This window comes from Myotis brandtii, unplaced genomic scaffold (genome assembly GCF_000412655.1).
Source record: "Myotis brandtii unplaced genomic scaffold, ASM41265v1 scaffold1169, whole genome shotgun sequence".
Taxonomy (NCBI): Eukaryota; Metazoa; Chordata; class Mammalia; order Chiroptera; family Vespertilionidae; genus Myotis; species Myotis brandtii.
In genome coordinates, this window is record NW_005354047.1 from 101,176 (window position 1) to 122,084 (window position 20,909).

A 20,909-nucleotide genomic window follows, 5' to 3' on the forward strand; every position below is an offset into this window, starting at 1 on the left:
CCCCTCCCGGGCTTGTTTGCTTATTTGTTAGAGCCATAGTTGGACTTATTTCAGTGAAGTCCACTTACCCTGCAAAGTGAAGCTTCTGATGGGCATGCACTGTTGCTGACTCCCCTCCAACCCCAATGGGTGTCAATAGGGCTCTCTATTGTTCATTTCCCCGATCTCCTTGTAAGGGTTTCAGTTGGCCAGCTTCTACTGTTATCACACTCTATTAACATCCACTAATTCTAGCAGACCATTCTATGATTTCTGACAAGCCCTGGGGTATATATTGCTGCACAGTTTGATCCAATTAAATTCAGGCACTTGTAGTCTTTGAGGCCTGTTCCAACCTTAGGGATACTTTTGGCTGCCACGTTAATTCTGTTAAAAGCTCTCACCTTTTGCTTGTTATCATGGACTCCCACTCCAAATCTCCTCTGTCTACAGTAGAATCCTTAAACTCCTCTTTAACTCTGCTTTAAATAAAGTCAGTCCCTTTAGGGAACGCACCCCATGAAAGCTGTCTTGATAGTCTGCTTCTCCCACTGGGTAAAGCCTCTGTGCTTCCGCCCGTAGCTGGGGGTAGGAGAGTAGCCCGATTTTCTAGGGATCATACCTGTGGTGTTACAAGTAGAGCAGTGAGTGGTAGCCCCTGGTGTCTGCTTGCCTGTCCGCTCATGGAACCTCCATCCTAATCACTACTGTCCCAGTTTAAGAGAAAGCCAATTGTGAATCTCAATGGGTTTATGAGTGAGCTGGGGCAACAGTGATTAGGAAACAGTCCGCTTGGTCTGCCATTCCCAGGGTTGATCTGTGCTCCAAGTGGGGACTGGGTAGAAGAGAGAGGGAGCAGTCTGCTCCTCTCAGGGAGGAACTGCAGGCTGAGATTGGGAGCCAGGGGAAGGAAGGGGATGGGGTCATGGAGCAAATAGCAGAGACTTACCTTTCTTTACCAAGAATGAGTAAGAATTTCTTGAATAAATATTTTTGTTTGCTTTATGCTCTTATGACAATTTCAGAGACTTTAATTTTTAAAAATATAATATTTATAAGTTATGGTTGTTTCAATGAGTCTGTAGATCTCCTCATGTTGCCATTCCAAAGTGCTTCCTGATTTTTTAAATGCATATTTTAAAATACAAGCAATCAGGACCCTTGAAATAAGGCAATATGCTCACAACCTGAAAAAGTTCTCCTCTGCCATCAGCTGATTCAACATTAACATGCAGCACACAGAATAAATAAGCAGCTCTTTAATAGTTATGCAAACATATTCCAGACGTGAAGTGTTTATCATTCATTTACAAGTGCAGTCTGTTACACCAATAATTGTTATTTGACCTGTTGTATAAAGTAAATAATGCATGAGAATTAGTCCTGAAATAGTTCCTTGAATTTGTTTCCAATCCAGTGAATTAAAAAAAACCACAACTGTGAATGGCATAAAGACGTAAAAATCATAGTGATAAAATCAATTGCAAAAATAGAGAATCCAGATCCTACCCAGATAATTTAAGAACTCAGCAGTTTTCCTCAATTTAAACGTGAGCTCCACAGAGAAAATATTAAAGATGTCTTTCAATGTGATGCAACTGTATAAAACTAGAATATGACCATTAGATGACCAATGTATCAAAACCAACAGAATTTAGAAAACACATCTAATTCTAAAGTAAGCAGAAATAAAAAGACACTTTACAAAGAATTATAACTGCTCCCTAATCATCATCAGAGTCCGAATCATATTTCTTTCCTCGGATAGTTTTCTTTTCCAGCTTTGTGAAGTTTGTTCCAATTTTCTTTTGGCTCTGAAATGGTGGCTCCATTAAATTTCCACTGAAAATAAAGCAAATATGAAAAGCACTTATTCTTTATGATTTAGTACAGAAAAATCTTTTTTTTTTCCTCTCATTGTAACGTATGAAAGAGTAAATTTTTCTTTAAAATGCTGGTGTCAAGGAAGAGTACCTATTTATTCATACCAATGGTTAATAGTGATAAACCTTACTTTGTACTACTAAATGTTTTAGATCAATGTTTTATTTTCTCTTGTATCATTAACTGCTGATTAACATTTCACAGGATGCCAACAGAATTTCTGACTGAAAAACAAAGAAGAAAATCAAATGTTTTTCTCATCTGTTTTGGATATGCTGAACCTTTTCACAGTGAAAAGGACACAAAAAATGGTGCTGTATTTTGATAGCCTGTTATGACAGGTTCGATTCTGTTTAACAACCTTTAATGTTTAGATTTCTACAGACATCATCAAAACTCATGGAATTTATTATAATTAACCAGAATTGGTGTGAAACTCTTTTTCAATGATGCTTGAGAATGATGCTTCAGAAATGAAATACGACAATTTCTTTTTTCAAAAATATCTGGGAGTTACCTAGCACCTAGATCTTGTTTGTTTAAAATTCTTTATTGTTGAAACTTTTACATGTCTCTTTTTTCTCCCACTGACCTCTCCCTGCCCGCTCCCACTCCCTAGCACAAGCCCCTACCCCCCTATTGTCTGTGTCCATTGGTCATGCTCATATGCATGCATAAAACTCCTTTGGTTGATCTCTTACCCACCCCCACTCTCCTACCTTTCCCCTGAGGTTTGACGTTCTGTTTGATGCTTCTATGTCTCTGGATCTATTTTTGTTCATTGGTTTATGTTGTTTATTATGTTCCACAAATGAGTGAGATCATGTGATACTTATCTTTCTCTGACTGGCTTATTTCGCTTAGCATAATTCTCATCCAAGGATATGTTTTTACTGGTTTTAGAGAGAGGAAGGGGGGAGAGATAGAGAGGAAGAGACAGAGAGACATCGATGTGAGAGAGACACATCGACTGGTTGCCTCCCATATGTGTCCTGACCTGAGATTGAACCCACAATCTAGGTATGTACTCTGAGCAGGAATTGAACCTGCAACCTTTGGGACGATGTCCCAACCAACTGAGCCACTGGGCCAAGGCTAGATCTTGGTTTTGAAATATCACTTGCCACTGAAAGGAACCATGGCTCCTTGGAGTAAGAGCCAATTCTAGGGAGCGTAGAACATGAGTACCCATAACACATCTTATTTGTATCAGAAAGCAAGTGCTCAAACACTATGGGGACATGACCAAAGGATATAGAAGCCTGTATGAAAGGGGCTCTCACTGGTCAAACCTGGGGCAATTTGAACTTGAAAGCAAATAATAATAGCAACAGAATATAACCCATTGAATAAAATAATCTACAGCCCATTCTAATATAAGTAAACAAGTAAAAATTAATGTGAGATATGTAAAAGTTCTTCCTTAAATCACCATTTGGCCTGGTAGACAACTGGTTAACCAGTGCTCAGTTATCCTCACCAGAAATGAGACAAACCATCATATGCCTCCTGATATGGTGCACTAAGAAGGAAGAATACATCACTTCTATGATATGCCTGTGAAAAAATGCATAATCTGAATCTAAACTTGAAACATTAGACAAACCCCGTTGGCGATGCTCTGTAAAAGTACTAGCTTGCACTCTTCCAAAATATCATAGTACCGAAAAGCAAATGAAGGGTAACAGGTTGTGACATGTTAACGAAAACTAAAAACACGTGAACTCCAAGCAGTGCATTTTTTGATATGTAGGGCATTACTGGAATTTGAATAAGGTCTATAAATTACCTCAAGTTCCTGTTTTAATAGTTGTACTGTGTTTACATAAGAGAATGTCATTGTTCCTAGAAAATATACACAAAAGTATGTAAAGGTACAATACATCTACAATTTCCACTCAAATGGTTCTGAAGAAAAAAAAAATTAAGATAAAGCAAATATAAAGTGTTTAAAGTAGGGAACATGAGTGAAGGGTATATGAGCATCATTTGTATTATTTCCAAACTGTTTAAAGTTTGAAATCATTTCAAAATAAGTGATTTTACTTAATATTGATATTTTGTTTACTATTAAGAAAATAATACCTAAAACTCCCAAATCAACTTCTACGATGTAGGAATCATTTAGACATGGGTAGGAAAGATTCAGAGGAAAAGGGGTAGAGAAGTGAAAAGGCGAGAGAGGACTCTCTATTGATTGAAAGGCACAATGACTGTGGAATGACAACTGCAGTTTTACCAACTATTCTTGCAAATCAAGAACAGGCACAAAGGGCCCGGTCAGTTTGGCTCAGTGGCTGAGCATCAACCTATGAACCAGGAGGTCATGGTTCGATTCCCGGTCAGGGCACATGCCCGGGTTGCAGGCTTGATCCCCAGTAGGGGGCGTGCAGAAGCCAGCTGATCAATGATTCTCTCTCATCACTGATGTTTCTATCTCTCTCTCCCTCTCCCTTCCTCTCTCTGAAATTAATAAAAATGTATTAAATAATAATAATAAAAGAACAACAACAACAAAAAAAGAACAGGCATAGAGGCTCTGGATGGTGTGGCTCAGTTGTTAGAGCATCAGCCCACACACCATAGGGTCATGGGTTGTAGGTTTGATTCTAGTCCTGGTTGGGGGCATGTGTGGGAGGCAACCAATTGATGTGTCTCTTTCTCCCTCTCTATTTCCCCTACCCACCTCTCTCCCTCCCTTCTAAAAATCAATGGAGCCCTGGCTGGTATGCTCAATGGTCAGAGCACTGGCCTGTGCACTGAAGGGTTACAGGTTCGATTCCTGGTCAAGGGCATGTACCTGGGTTGTGGGTTTGCTCTCTGCCTCTGGTTGGGATGCATGTGGGAGGCAACCAGTCGATGTGTCTCTATCACATTGATGTCCCCCCACCCCTACCCCCTTTCTCTCCCTCTCTTCTTCTCTCCCTCCCTCCCTCCCTTCCACTTTCTCTCTGAAAAGCAATGGGAAAAATATCTTCTGGTGAAGATTAACAAAAAAAGAACAAGCACAAAGGGCAAAATGATATGCTATAATTTGTGGAATTAGATAAATTATCTGTCTGGAGAAATGGACAAAGAGATGAATGAAAGAAGGAAGTTGGATTTTAGATGGTTTTCAAATTGAGACTGTTCCCCATTGTAAGTAAATTTAAGCTAAGCATGGAAATGAGATTCTGTATATTTTATCTGATTCTGCAAATGAGACAGGAATATACATTAAAATCTAATGTTTGAAAGTCACTATCAATTTGAGTAATCTGGTTTAAATCAGGGAAGAGTTCATTCTGAGTGTCATTTTGGGTTTCCAGGTTATACAGAATTAGATGCAATAGGATCTGTTAGGTTGAGAACTTTTATAGCTAGGTGTATTCCAAGACTCACTTTTATCCACGACTGATTTTTGCTGTGAGGTCATGCTAATAACGTACACTTTAAGAAATATGCTCTTCCTTTGTGAAAGTTTTTCTACATGTCAGCCAAAAGATCTTAGTTCCATAAAATAAACGTTAACATAAAACAATCTTCTCTAAAAAATCACTGAAATGTGAATTAAAATAAGTCTTTTATTTTGTTAAAAGTTACCTGTAATTGATAATATCAGAGCAACCAAGCCGCCACTCTAAAGTTTCCGTGGTGAAGTCATCCGTATTTCCTAGGTCAGTAAATCCAGCGACGTAATCCTGCGTTTTCCCATCTTTCACCAGTGCTAGTGTGGGGATGACTTTGATCTTCAGTCTCTCACAGAGGAAAGGTGCTTTTTCCACATTCAGCTTCAAAAATTTGGTCTCCAGATGTTTCTTGGACAATATTGCTAAATGTTTGTCTAGTATTTTACACCTGTAAATAATAAATATAGAAAATCAAAACCCAAAACAACAGAGTTCTTCTTAAAGATAAATGCCATTAAGTAAGGTACACCTGATTTTATAGTTTATCTGTTTGAGTCTCATACTTTGGTAGCCAACTGGTGCTTGTGTCAGGTGATCTCACTTCCATTTCAGAGGTAGCTGCCTGATTATGAGGCAGAAAAACAATGTAGTATTCTAAGAAGTCAGATCTGCTTTAATGACATTTATAAAAAACATTCAATATATGCCTTAAATTGTAAGTGCTTCACAAAGTTGTCATGTTCGTGATAAAAACAAAAAATTGTAATTTCTTTTATGCATGATTCCTGGTATCGAAGCTTGAAGGGTGACAAATCTAAACTTGATGGAACTCGGAGAGACTTCTCAGAATTAGAAATGTGCATCTGGCCCTGACCGGTTTGGCTCAGTGGATAGAGCGTCGGCCTGCAGACTCAAGGGTCCCAGGTTCGATTCCGGTCAAGGGCATGTTCCTTGGTTGCGGGCACATACCCAGTGGGGAGTGTGCAGGAGGCAGCTGATCGATGTTTCTCTCTCATCGATGTTTCTAACTCTCTATCCCTCTCCCTTCCTCTCTGTAAAAAATAAATAAAATATATTAAAAAAAGAAAAAAAGAAATGTGCATCTGGTGCCATATGTGCAAGTGCCACTGAGAAGTAACACTTCTAGCTGTAAATATGTCATTATGGTTTTAGAAAATGAAAATACCAGAAGTAACTTCCATTAAGCCATCTTCTAAAGAGAAAAATGGAAGTGACATTTTCTTTAAAGTAGGATGTATTTAAACTGGTCAATCCTCTAGTGTTTCTGAAACAGACTATTGTAATAATCTTTTTGAGCAGTAGCTCTTCACCATTGGTATTCATTACATCGAACTTGTAAAATATACAGATGGATCAAAATTCCCTGGGAGTGTGGCTGGAAACATGCAGGTGATGCTCATGCCCAATACAGATGAGAACCACTGCTTTGGATGCCTAAGACACTAGATGCTCCAGAGTTGTTTTTACCAGGCTTTTGGGGTACTCCATAGTTGTAGCTTTTCCTGAATTAGGTTTGGGCCTAGGGAATTTCTGATAAATTTAATGTCTCATTACTTTTCCTCTGAATGTATCTTTTCATATATCACCCTGAAGTCCAGCAATGAAATTTTAGTGAAAATGGTAGGAGAGAACTAATTATTATTATTATTGTTGTTTTTAAACATCTTTTTATTGATTTTAGAGAGGAAGGGAGAGGGAAAGAGAAAGAGAAATGTCAATGATGAGAGAGAATCATTGATCGGCTGCCTCCTGCACACCCCCTACTGGGGATGAGCCTGCAACCCTCGCATGTGCCCTTGATTGGAATGGAACTCGGGACCCTTCAGGCCACAGGCCAATGCTCTATCCACTGAGCCAAATGGGCTAGGGCGATAAGTAATTATTAAATGGTTTTGAATGAAGCTCAAAATAAAGGATAAATAAACCATTATGTGAGAAATATGTTCCTGAACATTTGTATATAAATCAACTCCATGGTTTTATTTGAGTAATAAGGAACATTTTATTTGTTGCCTTTTAATTATTTTTATTACTCAAAAAAGCTTCATTTTTCTTCTTTAGCTTTTTGACTCTGTGCTTGTGCCCTCAACGTTACAACAATTTCTTGTTCCTCAATAAGGAAAGCATGTTTGATCCTGTCACAGACACATTTAGCACACATGGATCCACCGCAAGCTCTGTTAGACAACCTCCCTAGAACTTTAGGTCTCACAGTGCAAACTCCACAAAGCAGGCCTAGTCACAGGCCACATGCAGACTTTGGTGCTTTCCCAACCTTCTTGGTATAAAGGGGAACAATTCTATTACCAGGGGTTCAGGACAGCCTATGTTCTGTTAGAGGCTGTATTGTTAGAGCCCGGCTGGTATGTCAAAACCACTGGACCATTTGAAGGCTTGAAGACACCATCCCCAGAAGAGCTGGAATTTTTTAAACAATTTCATTTTTATTGACTTTAGAGAGAGAGAAGAGAGAGGAAGTAAGAAAGAAACATCGATTGTTTGCTTCCTGCATGCACCCTGATGGGGATCGAGCCTGTAACCCGGAATGTGCCCTGACTGGGAATCAAACTGGTGACCTCTTGCATGGGACAATGCTCAACCAATTGAGCCACACTGGCCAGGGCTGGAACCTATTTTAAATAAGACTTTGCATCATTTGTCAATTAATCCATTTTTAAAAAATACAGAAGCTGCAGTCATGGTGTAGTTAAAATAGCATTAGGCTTAAAACCTATTATCATTTAGTAACTGCATGACATTAGGTGAGCCGCACATGTATCATGTACCTACTTGCCTCAAAGGATCACTGTGAGTGTTCTGGGATTTTACACATGAAAGTGTACAGCCTATTATGTGCTAGGAACTTAGAAATATATACATACCTAATGATTTAAATTTTGATTTTTCAGTTTTAAAATTAGTACTCCTGGTGCTGCACTGTGTATGTATCCATCAAATATATTTACTAAGCACCTACTATGTGTCAGCCATGGCTGCTCTAGGGCTAGGAATCCAAAACACAGTGGTCCACCTACAGGCAAACTCTACGCCTTCATAAAACAAGCTAGTGGTGAAAACATCTCATAAACAAGCGAGCACATCACATCATCTTACAGACTGATATATCAATATATCACTCGTCATCAACACCAGAGGTTGGCAACTTAGGAAGATGAATGCCCATAGGAGATGACGGCGTACCACAATGGCAGAGGGCTTCCTTGATACCCTTTACCTTCTCCCATTTCCCCTTAGTGCAGGGGTGGGGAACCCTTTATCTGCCAAGGGCCATGTGGATCTTTATAACATCACTCACGGGGCACACAAAACACCAACTTAAAAATTAGCCTGCTATTTTGGTCAAACATTTAATTAACTCACCCCTAAATGCCTTGGCAGGGCCAGACCAAATGATTTCTCAGGCCTTACATGGCCTGAGGGCCAGATGTTCCCCATACCTGCCTTAGAAGATATTTCACCATTTCAATATTTTCTTTATTTTTATATTTTTAGTCAATAAGTCTCAAGCAATCAATCCATGAAAGATGTTAATTAATAGCCAACTTGTTGGGTGGTGAACCTAAGACAGGTCAATCTCAAGAAACAAGAAAAATCTCAAATAAATAATCTAACTTTACACTTAAAGGAACTAGAAAAAGAAGAAAAAAAGAAAGCCCAAATTGAGTAGCATGAAGGATAATAATAAAGACCAGAGGGGAAATAACTGAAATAGAGTCTAAAAAAATAATAAAAAGATCAATAAAAGTAAGGGCTGGTTCTTTGAAAAGATAAACAAGATTGACAAACCTTTAATCAGACTCATCCAGAAAAAAAGAGAGAGGAGCCAAATAAATAAAAATCAGAAATGAAAGAGGAAAAGTAACAACGTACACCAAAGAAATACAAAGAATTGTAAGAAAATATTATGAACAACTATATGCCAACAAATTAGGCAATCTGGACAAAATGGATAAATTCCTAGAAACATCCAGTCTTCCATAACTGAATCAGGAAGAGTCAAGAGCATCTGAATAAACAGATTACAACTAGTAAAACTGAAGTAGCAATCAAAAAACACCCAACAGTCCTAGCCAGTTTGACTCAGGGCTTAGAGCATCGGCCCACAGACTGAAGGATCTCAGGTTTGATTCTGGTCAAGGGCATAAAGGCTCGATCCCCGTGGCTGCGGGCTTGATCCCCGGCCCCTGGTTGGGGCACGTGCAGGAGGCAACCAATTGATGTGTCTCTCTCACATTGGTGTTTCTCTCTCTCTCTGTCTCTCCCTCTCCCTACCACTCTCTCTAAAAATCAATGAAAAAAAAATATCCTGGAGTGAGGATTAACAAAAAGAAAACAACAACAAAAAAATATCCAACAAACAAGAGTCCTAGACCAGCTGGCTTCACAGATGAATTTTACCAAACATTCGAAGAACTAACACGTATCTTTCTCAAACTATTCCAAAAAATTCAACAGGAGGGGAGACTCCCAAGTTCATTTTACAAAATAAGACACTACAAAGAAAGAAAATTATAAGCTAATATCCCTCATGAACATAAATGCTAAAATTTTTAATTAAAGCAAACTGGATCCAGCAATACAGTGTAAAAGATTATACACTATGATCAAGTGAGATTTATTCCAGGATGCAAGGTTGGTACAATATACACAAACCAATTAATGTGATATACCATATAAACAAAATGAAGGATAAAACCACATGATCATTTCAAAAGGTGCAGGAAAAGCATTTGATAAAATCCAGCACCCATTTATGATAAAAACAAAACAAAACAAAACAAAACAACTCAGCAAAACAGAGAGGGAACATACTTCAACATAATGAAGGCCATATATGAAAAACCCACAGCCAACATTATACTCAATGGGCAAAAACTAAAAGCATTCCCTTTAAGATCAGGAACAAGACAGGGTTATCTGCTTTCACCACTCTTACTCAACATAGTACTGGAAGTCCTAGCCACAGCAATCAGATAAGAAGAATAAATAAAAGGCATCCAAATGGAAAGGCAAAAGTAAAACTGTCATTATTTGCAAGTGACATGATACTGTATATAAAAAACCCTAAAGATTTCACCAAAAAACTACTAGGACTTGATTACATTTAATGAAGGATGTAAAAGACATATTCTTGGAAAATTGTAAGACACTGAAGAAAGAAACTGAAGATACAAATAAGTGGAAACATATGCCATGTTCATGGATAGGAAGAATTAACATAATTAAAATGTTCATAGTACCCAAAGCAATATAGATTCAACACCAATTCCAATCAAGATACCAATGGCTATTCACAGAAATAGAACAAATATTCCAAAAATTTACATGGACCCAAAAAAAGGCTCCAAATAGCAACAGTGATCTTGGGAAAGAAGAACAAAGTTGGAGGAATCACCCCACCTGATATCAAACTATACTACAAGGCCACAGTAATCAAAACAGCATGGTACTGGCATAAAAAGACATATTGATCAATGGAACAGAATAGAGAGCCCAGGAATAAATCCATGCCTTTATCGTCAATTAATATTTGACAAAGGAGGCAAAAACATACAATAAGGTAAAGGTAGTTTATTCAATAAATGGTGTTGGGAATACTGGCCAGATATGTACAAAAAAATGAAACTAGATCACCTTCTTACATCATACACAAGAATAAGCTCAAAATGAATTAAATATTAAATGTTAGAATCAAAACCAAACCAAAACATTTTTGCACAGCAAAGGAGACCATCAACAAAATGAAGACAACCCAATGAATGGGAGAACATATTTGCCAAAGATATATCTGATAAGGGGTTAATATCCAAAATTTATAAAGAATTTATAAAACTCAACACCAAAAAAACCCCAAACAATCCAATTTAAAAATGAGCAAAGGACTTAAATGGACACTTCTCCAAAGAAGACATATAGATGGCCAATAGACATACGAAAAGATGCTCAATGTCACAAATCATCATCAGAGAAATGTAAACTAAAACCACAATGAGATGTCACCTCACACCTGTTAGAATAGCTATCAACAATAAATCAACAAACAACAAGTGCTGGGGAGGATGTGGAGAAAAGGGAACCTTGTTCGTGCACTGTTGGTTAGAATGCAGACTGGTGCAGCCACTGTGGAAAGCAGTATGGAGTTACCTCAAAAAAAAAAAAAAAAAAAAAAAAAAGGAAAGTGCCTTATGACCTATGATTCCATTTCTGGGAATTTATCTGAAGGAACCCAAAATACTAATTCAAAAGAATATGTGCACCCCTATGTTCACAGTGCAGCATTATTTACAATAGCCAAGACATAGAAGCAGCCCAAGTGTCCATCAATAGATGAGTGGATAAAAAAGCTGTAGAGCCCTAACCGGTTTGGCTCAGTTGGATAGAGCGTCGGCCTGCGGACTGAAAGGTCTCAGGTTCGATTCCGGCCAGGGGCATGTACCTTGGTTGCGGGCTGGCCTCCAGTTGGAGGTGTGCAAGAGGCAGCTGATCGATGTTTCTCTCTCATCGATGTTTCTAACTCTCTATCCCCTCTCCCTTTCTCTCTGTAAAAAATCAATAAAACATATATAAAAAAAAAGTAAAAAAAAAAGCTGTAGATACCTTTATACAGTGGAATACTACTAGGCCATAAAAAGGAAATCTTACCCTTTGCAACAAAATGGATGTACCTGGAGAGCATTATGCTAAGTGAAATAAGCGAGTCAGAGAAAGGCAAATACCATATGATTTTACTCATATGTGGAATCTAATGAACTAACAAGCAAAATAGTGACAGACTCACAGACAGTAGGCTGACAGCTGGGAGTGGGGGGAGTGGAGTGGAGGTATTCAGCCAAAAAGAAAAAAAAAAAGAGAAAAAAACTCATGGACAGGAATAACAGTGTAGTGACTGCTGGGGGTGGGAGGGGGGTAGGGGATGGGTGGGTAGGAGGAATGGGTGGAGGGAGGTGGAAGGAGGTAGAGGAGGGTAAAGGAGGGATAAATGGTGCTGGACGGAGACTTGATTTGGGATGGTAAACACAATACAGTGTACAGACTACATGTTGTAGAATTGTGCACCTGAAACCTGTATAATTTTGTTAACCAGTGTCACTCCAATAAATGCAATAAAAAGAAAAAGAAAAAAAGTAGAAAAATTCTTGTTGCACTGATAAAAAATTTAAGTATACATTTCTAAGGTGTTTTTATTTTTATTTTTTTAAATACATTTTTATTGATTTCAGAGAGGAAGGGAGAGGGAGAGAGAGATAGAAACATCAATGAGAAAGAATCATTGACTGGCTGCCTCCTGCACGCCCCCCACCGGCACATGCCCTTGACCGGAATCGAACTTGGGACCTTTCAGTCCGCAGGCTGACGCTCTATCCACTGAGCCAAACCGGCTAGGGCTCTAAGGTGTTTTTAAAGTTAGTAAATATGTAATTCAGAAAACAGCAATTAATATAGAAATATTCTTGACTTTTAATAATGTTCACTTATACTTGTATATGTAACAGGTTTTTAAGTTAATCTTTAAAATAACAATTGCTTAACTTCAATGTACAGACTTCTAGTACAAAGAAACAACTTAGAAAGTAGTTCCTTTTATTGTTCTTAATTTCTCTGTCAGTATACAGTATTTCTATTCAAACATCTCTCCATGTTTAAAAAAGTCAGTGAAGGAAACAATGTTACCTGAATGTAGAGTCTCTGTAGAAATGGCAAACCACATTTTTACTCTCCTTGACTTCTTGAAAAAAGTCTCTCTCACTAGGGATTTCTCTGTATTCCCCATGTCCTTTTGAAAGCCATTCCTGATTTGAAGAAAAGGGAAATATTACACATTTGAAATATCTCTTTTAGTACCAGCTTATAGTGTGTGTACAAAACAGCACAATACAGGTGAGGCGATAGTTTACACTTGTGAATGTGTGAAACAGTTTATTCTTGTATTATTTAATTAGTGTATTATTTTACATAGGAACTATAAACTATTTTTGCCCCACCCTGTACTTTGTAATGTAGTTGATTTCATCCTGTAGAGAAAGGAATTCCTTTCAGTGACTTACTTTCCTATGTTTCTAGTGTCAATGCGAAAGTAGTGTGGGTACTATCTCCACAGCACGGCTCATATTTATGACAATTACCTGTCTTGGTAACTTAGAATATATGTTTTATTAGAACTTTGAAAATAAAATTTTAGACTCATGAGATTTAGCATGTGCAATCCATTTAATTTCTCTGCACTCAAACTACTAAAATCAGAAGCATTTGATTCAAATTACTAAAAAGCTTTCATAAATAATGCTCATGAGAGAAAGCCAGCCTTTGGGGACAGGGGAAAAAAGAGGGGGGGGTTACTGCAGCTCTGATGCTCAGGGGCCCTGCTTCCCCTCGATGACCAGCAGGGAGAGGCAGGAACCTCTCTATACTGGTGGCCAATGGGCAGTATCCTAGAAGAAAGAGTTGTCTACTCGGTGTCCAGAAACAACAGAGATCTCCTAAGTCATGTAATCCAACTTCCCAAACCAAGATGCCAACCCTTACCAGCACGCCTGGCACACCTTCCAGCCTCTGACCTTTCCTGTGACAAGAAGCTTCTCCCCACAACGGGCAGCTGTTTCCTCGTCAGGCAGTTAGTTTTAATAAAGGGGAACTGGGCTCGCAGGCAGAAGGCCTGCGCCTGATTAACGGCTCTACTGCTTATCAGGCTATGAATTCTAATAACGTGTCTGAGCCCCAATTTCCTCATGTGTAACATGGAGATCATGGACCATTTACCTCAGAGTAGTTGTGAAAATAAGGCAATCAACATGAAGATGAGTAAAACAGTGCCTGACACATGTGCTTAGAAAGCATTCGTATGTGTACTAGTACTAATCTTTAGAAAGGTCTTCTCACACTGAAGTACCTGTATCTCTAACTTCGGCCTGTGGATCCCAGCTTGAACCTAAGATTAGAGATAAGTGCTAATCTTTTCTTTACATGTTGGCCCTTCAAATACCACATCTCACCCATGTCCTCCCTTCTCTACACTGAATCTCCATTTCCTTTTGATTGTTTCTCACATGGAACAGTATCTAGACTTCCTCTTCTGGTTGTCCTCTGAACACAGTCTAATTCCTCCATGCTCTTTTAAAACGTGGCAGAGGTCTGAATGCAGCCTCCAGAAGGTCCAACTAGAAAGAGGCAGGAACGCCATCTCCTTTCCTCCTCTGCACTTAAGCTAAAGCAGCCCAGGTGCAGTATCCATTTCACAATGGCTTCCATTGAGCTGACACTCACAGGAGGCCCAGATACCTTTTCCTTATGTGACATTTCTTTGGTAAAGCTCCTATAAACAGTTTAACCTCTCAAATACAATTCCTTAAACTGATATGTGACATTTCATGATTCCTTTCTTTACTTGCTGCTGAGGTTCTTGTCCCAGCATCAAGAAGGGTTCAGGAATCTGGAAAAGGCGCTGTGTGTAGATGACATAGAAATCCAGAGACTAATAAAGAGTCTGGAGACGAGATATAATTTTGAAAGGCATTGGGGGTTAGAGGACCTTCAGCTAAAGGAACTGAAGACTCCCTCCTCGTCTAGGATCCTTGCTTTTATTAACACAATTTGTCCTAAGGCAAGGTGGAGATAATACACTTCAAAGGGTAAGGTTTCAAAGGGTACAGAAGCACTGTCTGTTTGGGGAATAGCCTACGGCTGTTCAGGTGTTTGGCCAGTAGGAGGCAATAACATGTAGATCAAGATGCCCTTTAACTGTCTGGCAGCCACAATCAGTTTCCTATTCAGGTTTGGGGAAATGCCTTTAGCCATTCCCAACAGGTGACTACATGTGTGACTCAACCCTGTTGAGTCCCCAAGTTTCATCAACCTTTTGATGAAACTCTTAAAATTATGACATGCTGGAATTGGTTCCCGACAACTTGCCAATGACCTGTGCACTTAAAACAGTATTTTTATTAAAATAGAAAATAATGAACAAAATTTTTGGAGGGCTCATCCTATTTCTTACTTTGTCCTTCTGCTCTCTACCTACGTCCTACGTCTCTAGCTGCCACAGTAGGGGGGTGCTTGGCTGACTGAGGAATATTGATTAACACAGGTCTATTAAGTACTTATGTCACTGTGTACACTGGTTTCCCCAATACCTTTGTGGATCAGAAAAATCAAAATTACTATACAATCTACACTACTCTTTCAAAAAGAATGGCTATACAAACCATTAAGGCTTCTTGCCTATTTACTCAGAAAACATGTTAAAAAAATAAAAATAAATAAAAAAGGATCTATTAAAATGCAGTAAAGCCCACCCAGTGTGGCTCAGTGGTTGAGTGTTGACCTATGAACCAGGAGTCACGATTCAATTCTTGGTCAGGGCACATGCTTGGGTTGTGGGCTCGATCCCCAGTAGGGGGCGTGCAGGATGCAGCTGATCACTGATTCTTTCTCATCACTGATGTTTCTCTCTCCCTCCCTTCCTCCCTAAAATAAAAAAAAATGCAGTAAAAGCTCTAAAATAAGATCCTCTGAGTTACTCCATAACAAATTCATTTTAAATTGATTTGTAGGTTAATAAAGAAAGTCTAAAGGCTGCCTGCTTTAATTGGTTTTTAATTATAAATACTCAGCCTATTGTTTTTAAAACTGCTGGACATCTTCTTTTAAGACATTGAATATGTTCCTCACTGCAAATCAGGCAGATACAGAGTTCTACCAAAATACCCTCGTATGCCAACTTTTTTCTAGTTGAGCATTAGCAATGAGTAGTGTGTTTAACTCACAGCTAACTTATGACAGGCTGGCTTCACTATCTGAAAGGGAACCACTGCCTCCTGCTGCTGAAGTGCTCTTCCTAGTCCACTTCAACCACATACATCGAGCTCAGAAAATGATCCTGGGCACGTATTTCTTTTACTTGACTGTAGACTATTACACTGAGCAGGCTAATTTTGAATGTGTCTTTAAAACTAATTTTTATCCAGCCAAATTTTTAATAGTGATAGGTAATTGGAGGTAAAAAAAAAAAAAAAAAGAAAACACCTTAATAATGAGGACCTGTAATGTAACTACTGGCACATGTGTATATTTGCTAGGCGCACACTGTTAAAGTAATTTCAGAAAGCAGGGCAGGGAGGTTACTTGTTTCTGCTGTTGAGTTTTCTTTAGCGCCTTAAGTCTCTTTTCTTTGAGGAGTTCTAGTTCATCCTCGTCCATCTGATCCATTTTCTGAATTTCAGCATCCAAACGCTCTTCTACTAGTTTGGTGGTCTGAAGCAACTGATTTTCCAGGACTTTTGAAAACATGTCGACAGATGTATGAGCTTCCATTCCTTACAGTTCAGCCTTGTTGCTGGGGAGAAGGTTTACAAGGTTAGAAAAAAAAAGATGCAAATAAGTAAAGTTTTCTTTCTTATTTTAAAAAAATTCCAGCAAGTGCATAATTTATAGTTCACAAAGTGTTCTGCTGACAATCAAGCACTTCATGTTAGGCTTTTCAATAGATTATAGTCACAGCACTCAAAAACGATTTAGAGCAAAGTTTAGGTGCTCCTGAGTTAGTTTTTGTTTTATTATATGAAAGTAAAGATAAGTCTTTAAGAACATAACCACAGACCAGAGAAAAATGAGTAGTTGGGAGTTATAGTAGTTGGAGCTATAGCTAGTGATATATACTGACAATCATTATTCTTTACCAAAGAAAGAAAAGCAAAATAGAAATGACTAAACTGTTGTAAGGTTGTACATATACACATAGATACCAAACTTTGCTTCAACACAGAGCAGAGTTGAGCAAAAGTCACATTTTCATGGTCTCTGCCTAAATGATTTTCATTTCTTTAACTCCTAAGAAAGGCGATTACAATGTATGTAAAGAATGATGCCTGGTGTTCCCTAAGCTTTGGTTTCCATTCCTTTTCTCACATTACCTATGAGGCCACAGATTGATATTGATTTATTGACACTCAGTGTTCTTAGCTTTGATGTAAAACAATGTAATAGTCTATTTTTGACTTTTCCATCACTCTTCTATGTAAGATAGGAGTTTGTAAACATATTCTAATTCAGATTACAAAGGAAGATCTCAATTACATTGGTTTTAAAGAAATGTAGTCCTGCCCTGGCCCAACAGCTCAAATGGTTAGAGTATCATCCCCATATGACAAGGTTGCAGGTTCAAACTCCTGGTCAGGGCACATACAAGAAGTAATCAACGAATGCATAAATAAGTGGAACAATAAATCAATGATTCTGTCTTTCTAAAAAAAAAAAAAAAAGATAAAAAAATTCTTTCAAAAGAAATGTATTATTTTCCACCAGCAACAATCAGATGGCGATTTTTATGTGTACACCTGGATTACTACAGAAATATAATTTATAATTTGCCTATCAAAGCAGGATGCTATTGCGTCTCAACTACTTACATGCATCTGCAAACACTAACGAAGCACTTTTAAAAACCTGAAGGAGCCTGGCCGGTGTTCCTAAGTAGTCAGAGCTTCAGCCTGTGCACCTAAGGGTCTTGGGTTTGATTCCTGGTAAAGGGCACTACAGGGTTACAGGTTCGATCCCCATTCAGGAGGCAACCAAGTTTCTCTCTCTCTTTCCTCCCTTCTGCTCTCTCAAAAATTCACTGGAAAAAATATCTTCAGGTGAGGATTGACAAAAATATCTGAATAAACTGTGATCTCACCCACCAGCTTCTGTGGAAATGAAGATAGTTTTCCTGCAAACTTCACTTTTGATTCCTTTTTCTCCAAAGAAAAAGCAGTTGAAATGCACATTTCACTTCATCTTTGTATCTCTACAGCTAGCAATGTCAGGGGCACAGTAGGTGCTCAAAAAATATTTAACTTGGGCCCTGGTGTGGCTCAATGGATAGAGCACCGGCCTGCAGACTGAAGGCTCCTCCCCGGCCTGGGCCCTGGTCAGGGGCGCGTGCAGGAGGCAACCAATCGATGTCTCTCCCTCATGTTAATGTTTCTCTCTCTCTCTCCCTCTCTCTTCCACTCTCGCTAAAAATCAATGGAAAAAAATTAACTTTGAATGAACAAACTATTAGTTCCTCAAGTGCTATAAAATTTTAAAGGAGCTGTATTTTATATGTAGCAAAAGAATTTTACACTCCCTACCTTCCAAGAAAAGTGTCAGTGAGACTGTAACTTTCCAGGGGCTAGGTGAGGCAGAAAACAGAATACTAAAGCCTGACTTGCTTGTCAGAACCAAGCAAGTTCTTACCAGGGGCATATAGAATTGATACCAGACACAATGGGTCAGAGGCTGCCTGTCACTACTTGAGCCAAATTAAGCAGAGACAGGGTTGAATCATCAATGAGCGTTTATTCCAATAATGCCGGCAGTTTGGGGAGAGCAGTCGGTCACCTGGAAATTCTGCTCTGACTCCCATCACCAGTGGGCTGATTTTATTACAATGAGGAAAAAGAAAACGGCGTGTAGCTGCGAGCTGCAAGTGTAACAGGGCAAGGGAGGGTCTGGTCTGCAGTCCGGCTTCAGGAGCTCAAAGTCTGATAACAAGGCGCTAATCTTCTTTCTTTATTATTTTTTAAAGCTTTATTTTATTTTATTTTATTTATTTTTTTTTTAGTCAATCCTCACCTGAGGATATTTTTCCATTGATTTTTTTTGGGGGGAGAGTGGAAGGGAGAAGGAGAGACAGAGAGAAACATCGATGTGAGACACATGGATTGGTTGCCTCCTGCACGAACCCCGACCAGGGACCGGGAACCTGCAACCAAGGTATGTGCCCTTGACTGGAATCGAACCCGGGACCTTTCAATCCACAGACCAACGCTCTATCCACTGAGCCAACCGCCTAAGGCGGCTAGTCCTCTGTGATGCTACAAGTAGTTCAGCCCATTCCCGGGACTGGAGAATGGTCAGCCATCCCGAAGCCAACTCCCGGAGGGGGTCAGGGTCCGGGTACCGCAACCAAATCAAAGAGTGGCCTGTCCTTGGTCTGTTTTTAAAATGTATTTCTTTTTACAGCCCTGTTGTTGTCTTTTTGCAACACATCCTATAGTTTCCCGGAGTCTGTAAGAAAGCCTCCTATCTATAGTTAGTAAGGTGAGTAATTATTAAACAACTGTGGCTCTATTCTTATTAAGTGCCCTTCCCTCTTTCAGGATGAATTCAGAATTTAATGCTGCGATAATTTGGAGCGGAAGTGATTAACGAGAGCTGCGGGGGAGTGGGAGGGGAGGGGCAGGTGATGGTGTTCACAGCATTGAAAGGGGCAAGGTCAGGTTTAGCAATCCTGATAACTCTCTATTCTTTAAGCCACGAGCCGCGGATTCCTCCATTTTTCAGCTCCACTGGGACCGTGGGAAAGGACTTGTTCTCCAATTACCTTACCACTTCCTGGATCCGCCTACGTGCGACCTCCCAACCAACCCAGAGGCCTCCTCCTCAACCGAGAACAGGACCTTCCCAAGGAATCGTCCCCAAGGTATCCTGCCACTCCCCGAGCCACAGGAACAGACGAGGGCGGAGTTCAGCTGGCCCTCGCCTTCAACGCCTCCCGAGGCGCAGGCTCCAAACTGTCACAACAGCTCTGACACCGGCACCGGGGCCGCGCCCCTCCCCCGCCTGGAAGGATGCTGAGCGGCAGCGTGCCCGTGAGCACTGGGCCGCGGCGGCCGTTTTTTCCACACCATCCCTGCCTCACCTGAGCTCTCGGTGATCCCTGAGAAGGGACGGACCAGCGGCTCCAGAAACACAGTCCACCCTGGCTTCAGCTTCGCAGCAGCTGCTAATGGCTGCGAACCAGCCGTCACTTCCGCCTCTAGATTGGCTGAGGCGCGCTTACGCTTTACAGCCTGCGACGCCGGAGGAAGTGACGGGGGAGGAAGGCGGGCGAGACGCTGGAGCTGACGTGTGGCCCCGTTTCCGGTCCGGGGTTTAAACAGCCCAGAGGGCCCGGGAGCAAAGTATGCTGGGAGTGGTAGTTTTTTAGTGCTCAGCTGGAGTTGTCTGTAGGCTCTGGACCTCAGGATACATGTTATGTCAGAAATCAGATAGCCACGCTCTTGCTCAGGAGTGACACTCCAACTTCGTTTCCATCTGTTTATGGAACATTAAAAAAGTTGAATTGTAACATACAGCATGATTAGCTTGTATGTAGTTAACACTCGTAATGTCACGGACCAAATCCAGTTATAGCACATTTTCACCACCTTCCTAGATTTCCTCGTGACTTCCCTAACACAAATTTTTAGAACTTGTTTTAGTAAACGACCTATTTGGGTAACTTAATGGGTGTGTCCTTTTATTTTTTATTTTTTTTTTTAGTGATTGTACGTACTTCCTAATTCATGGAGTCACTGAGAAGCCCAATTTTGTCCTGGATTTATTTCCCTTGGGAACAACCAGAGCGCTTATCTTTGCTTCATTGTGGTTCTTTACTGATTTTCCAACAGCTGAGACTACAAAGATGTAAAGGTTGAAAGGTGGAAAGGAAGCGCAGCTCAATCAAGTTCGGCTTCTGACCCGGCTCCAGTTCTCCAAGTCTGCGTCCCCCGCAGGGAGGGGCCGGCTTGGGGAATTTTCAGCCTCATTGTCAGCCTTTGGGTTCTAGAACCTGGAAATCGCGCGGGCGTCGATGCGCGGCGGACGCTTGCG

At 40.0% G+C, this 20,909-nt stretch overlaps 1 protein-coding gene across 2 annotated transcripts in view; it reads right to left on the reverse strand.

The window, feature by feature from the left end:
- Positions 1-1,223: 1,223 nt before the first annotated feature.
- Positions 1,224-20,909, reverse strand: part of TXNDC9 (thioredoxin domain containing 9) — a 20,527-nt gene continuing 841 nt past the window's right edge. The window contains exons 2-6 of one of the 2 annotated variants that reach the window (XM_005858351.2): positions 19,957-20,351; positions 16,413-16,623; positions 12,966-13,084; positions 5,446-5,700; positions 1,224-1,821 (exon numbers count right to left, since the gene is read on the reverse strand). In XM_005858351.2, coding sequence (XP_005858413.1) covers positions 1,704-1,821; positions 5,446-5,700; positions 12,966-13,084; positions 16,413-16,601 — 681 coding nt within the window. In that variant the 5' untranslated portion in view covers positions 16,602-16,623; positions 19,957-20,351 and the 3' untranslated portion in view covers positions 1,224-1,703. Of the gene's footprint in view, positions 1,822-3,638; positions 3,709-5,445; positions 5,701-12,965; positions 13,085-16,412; positions 16,624-19,956; positions 20,352-20,909 lie in introns of those variants that run through there. The other variant, XM_005858353.2, reaches the window with a different exon arrangement.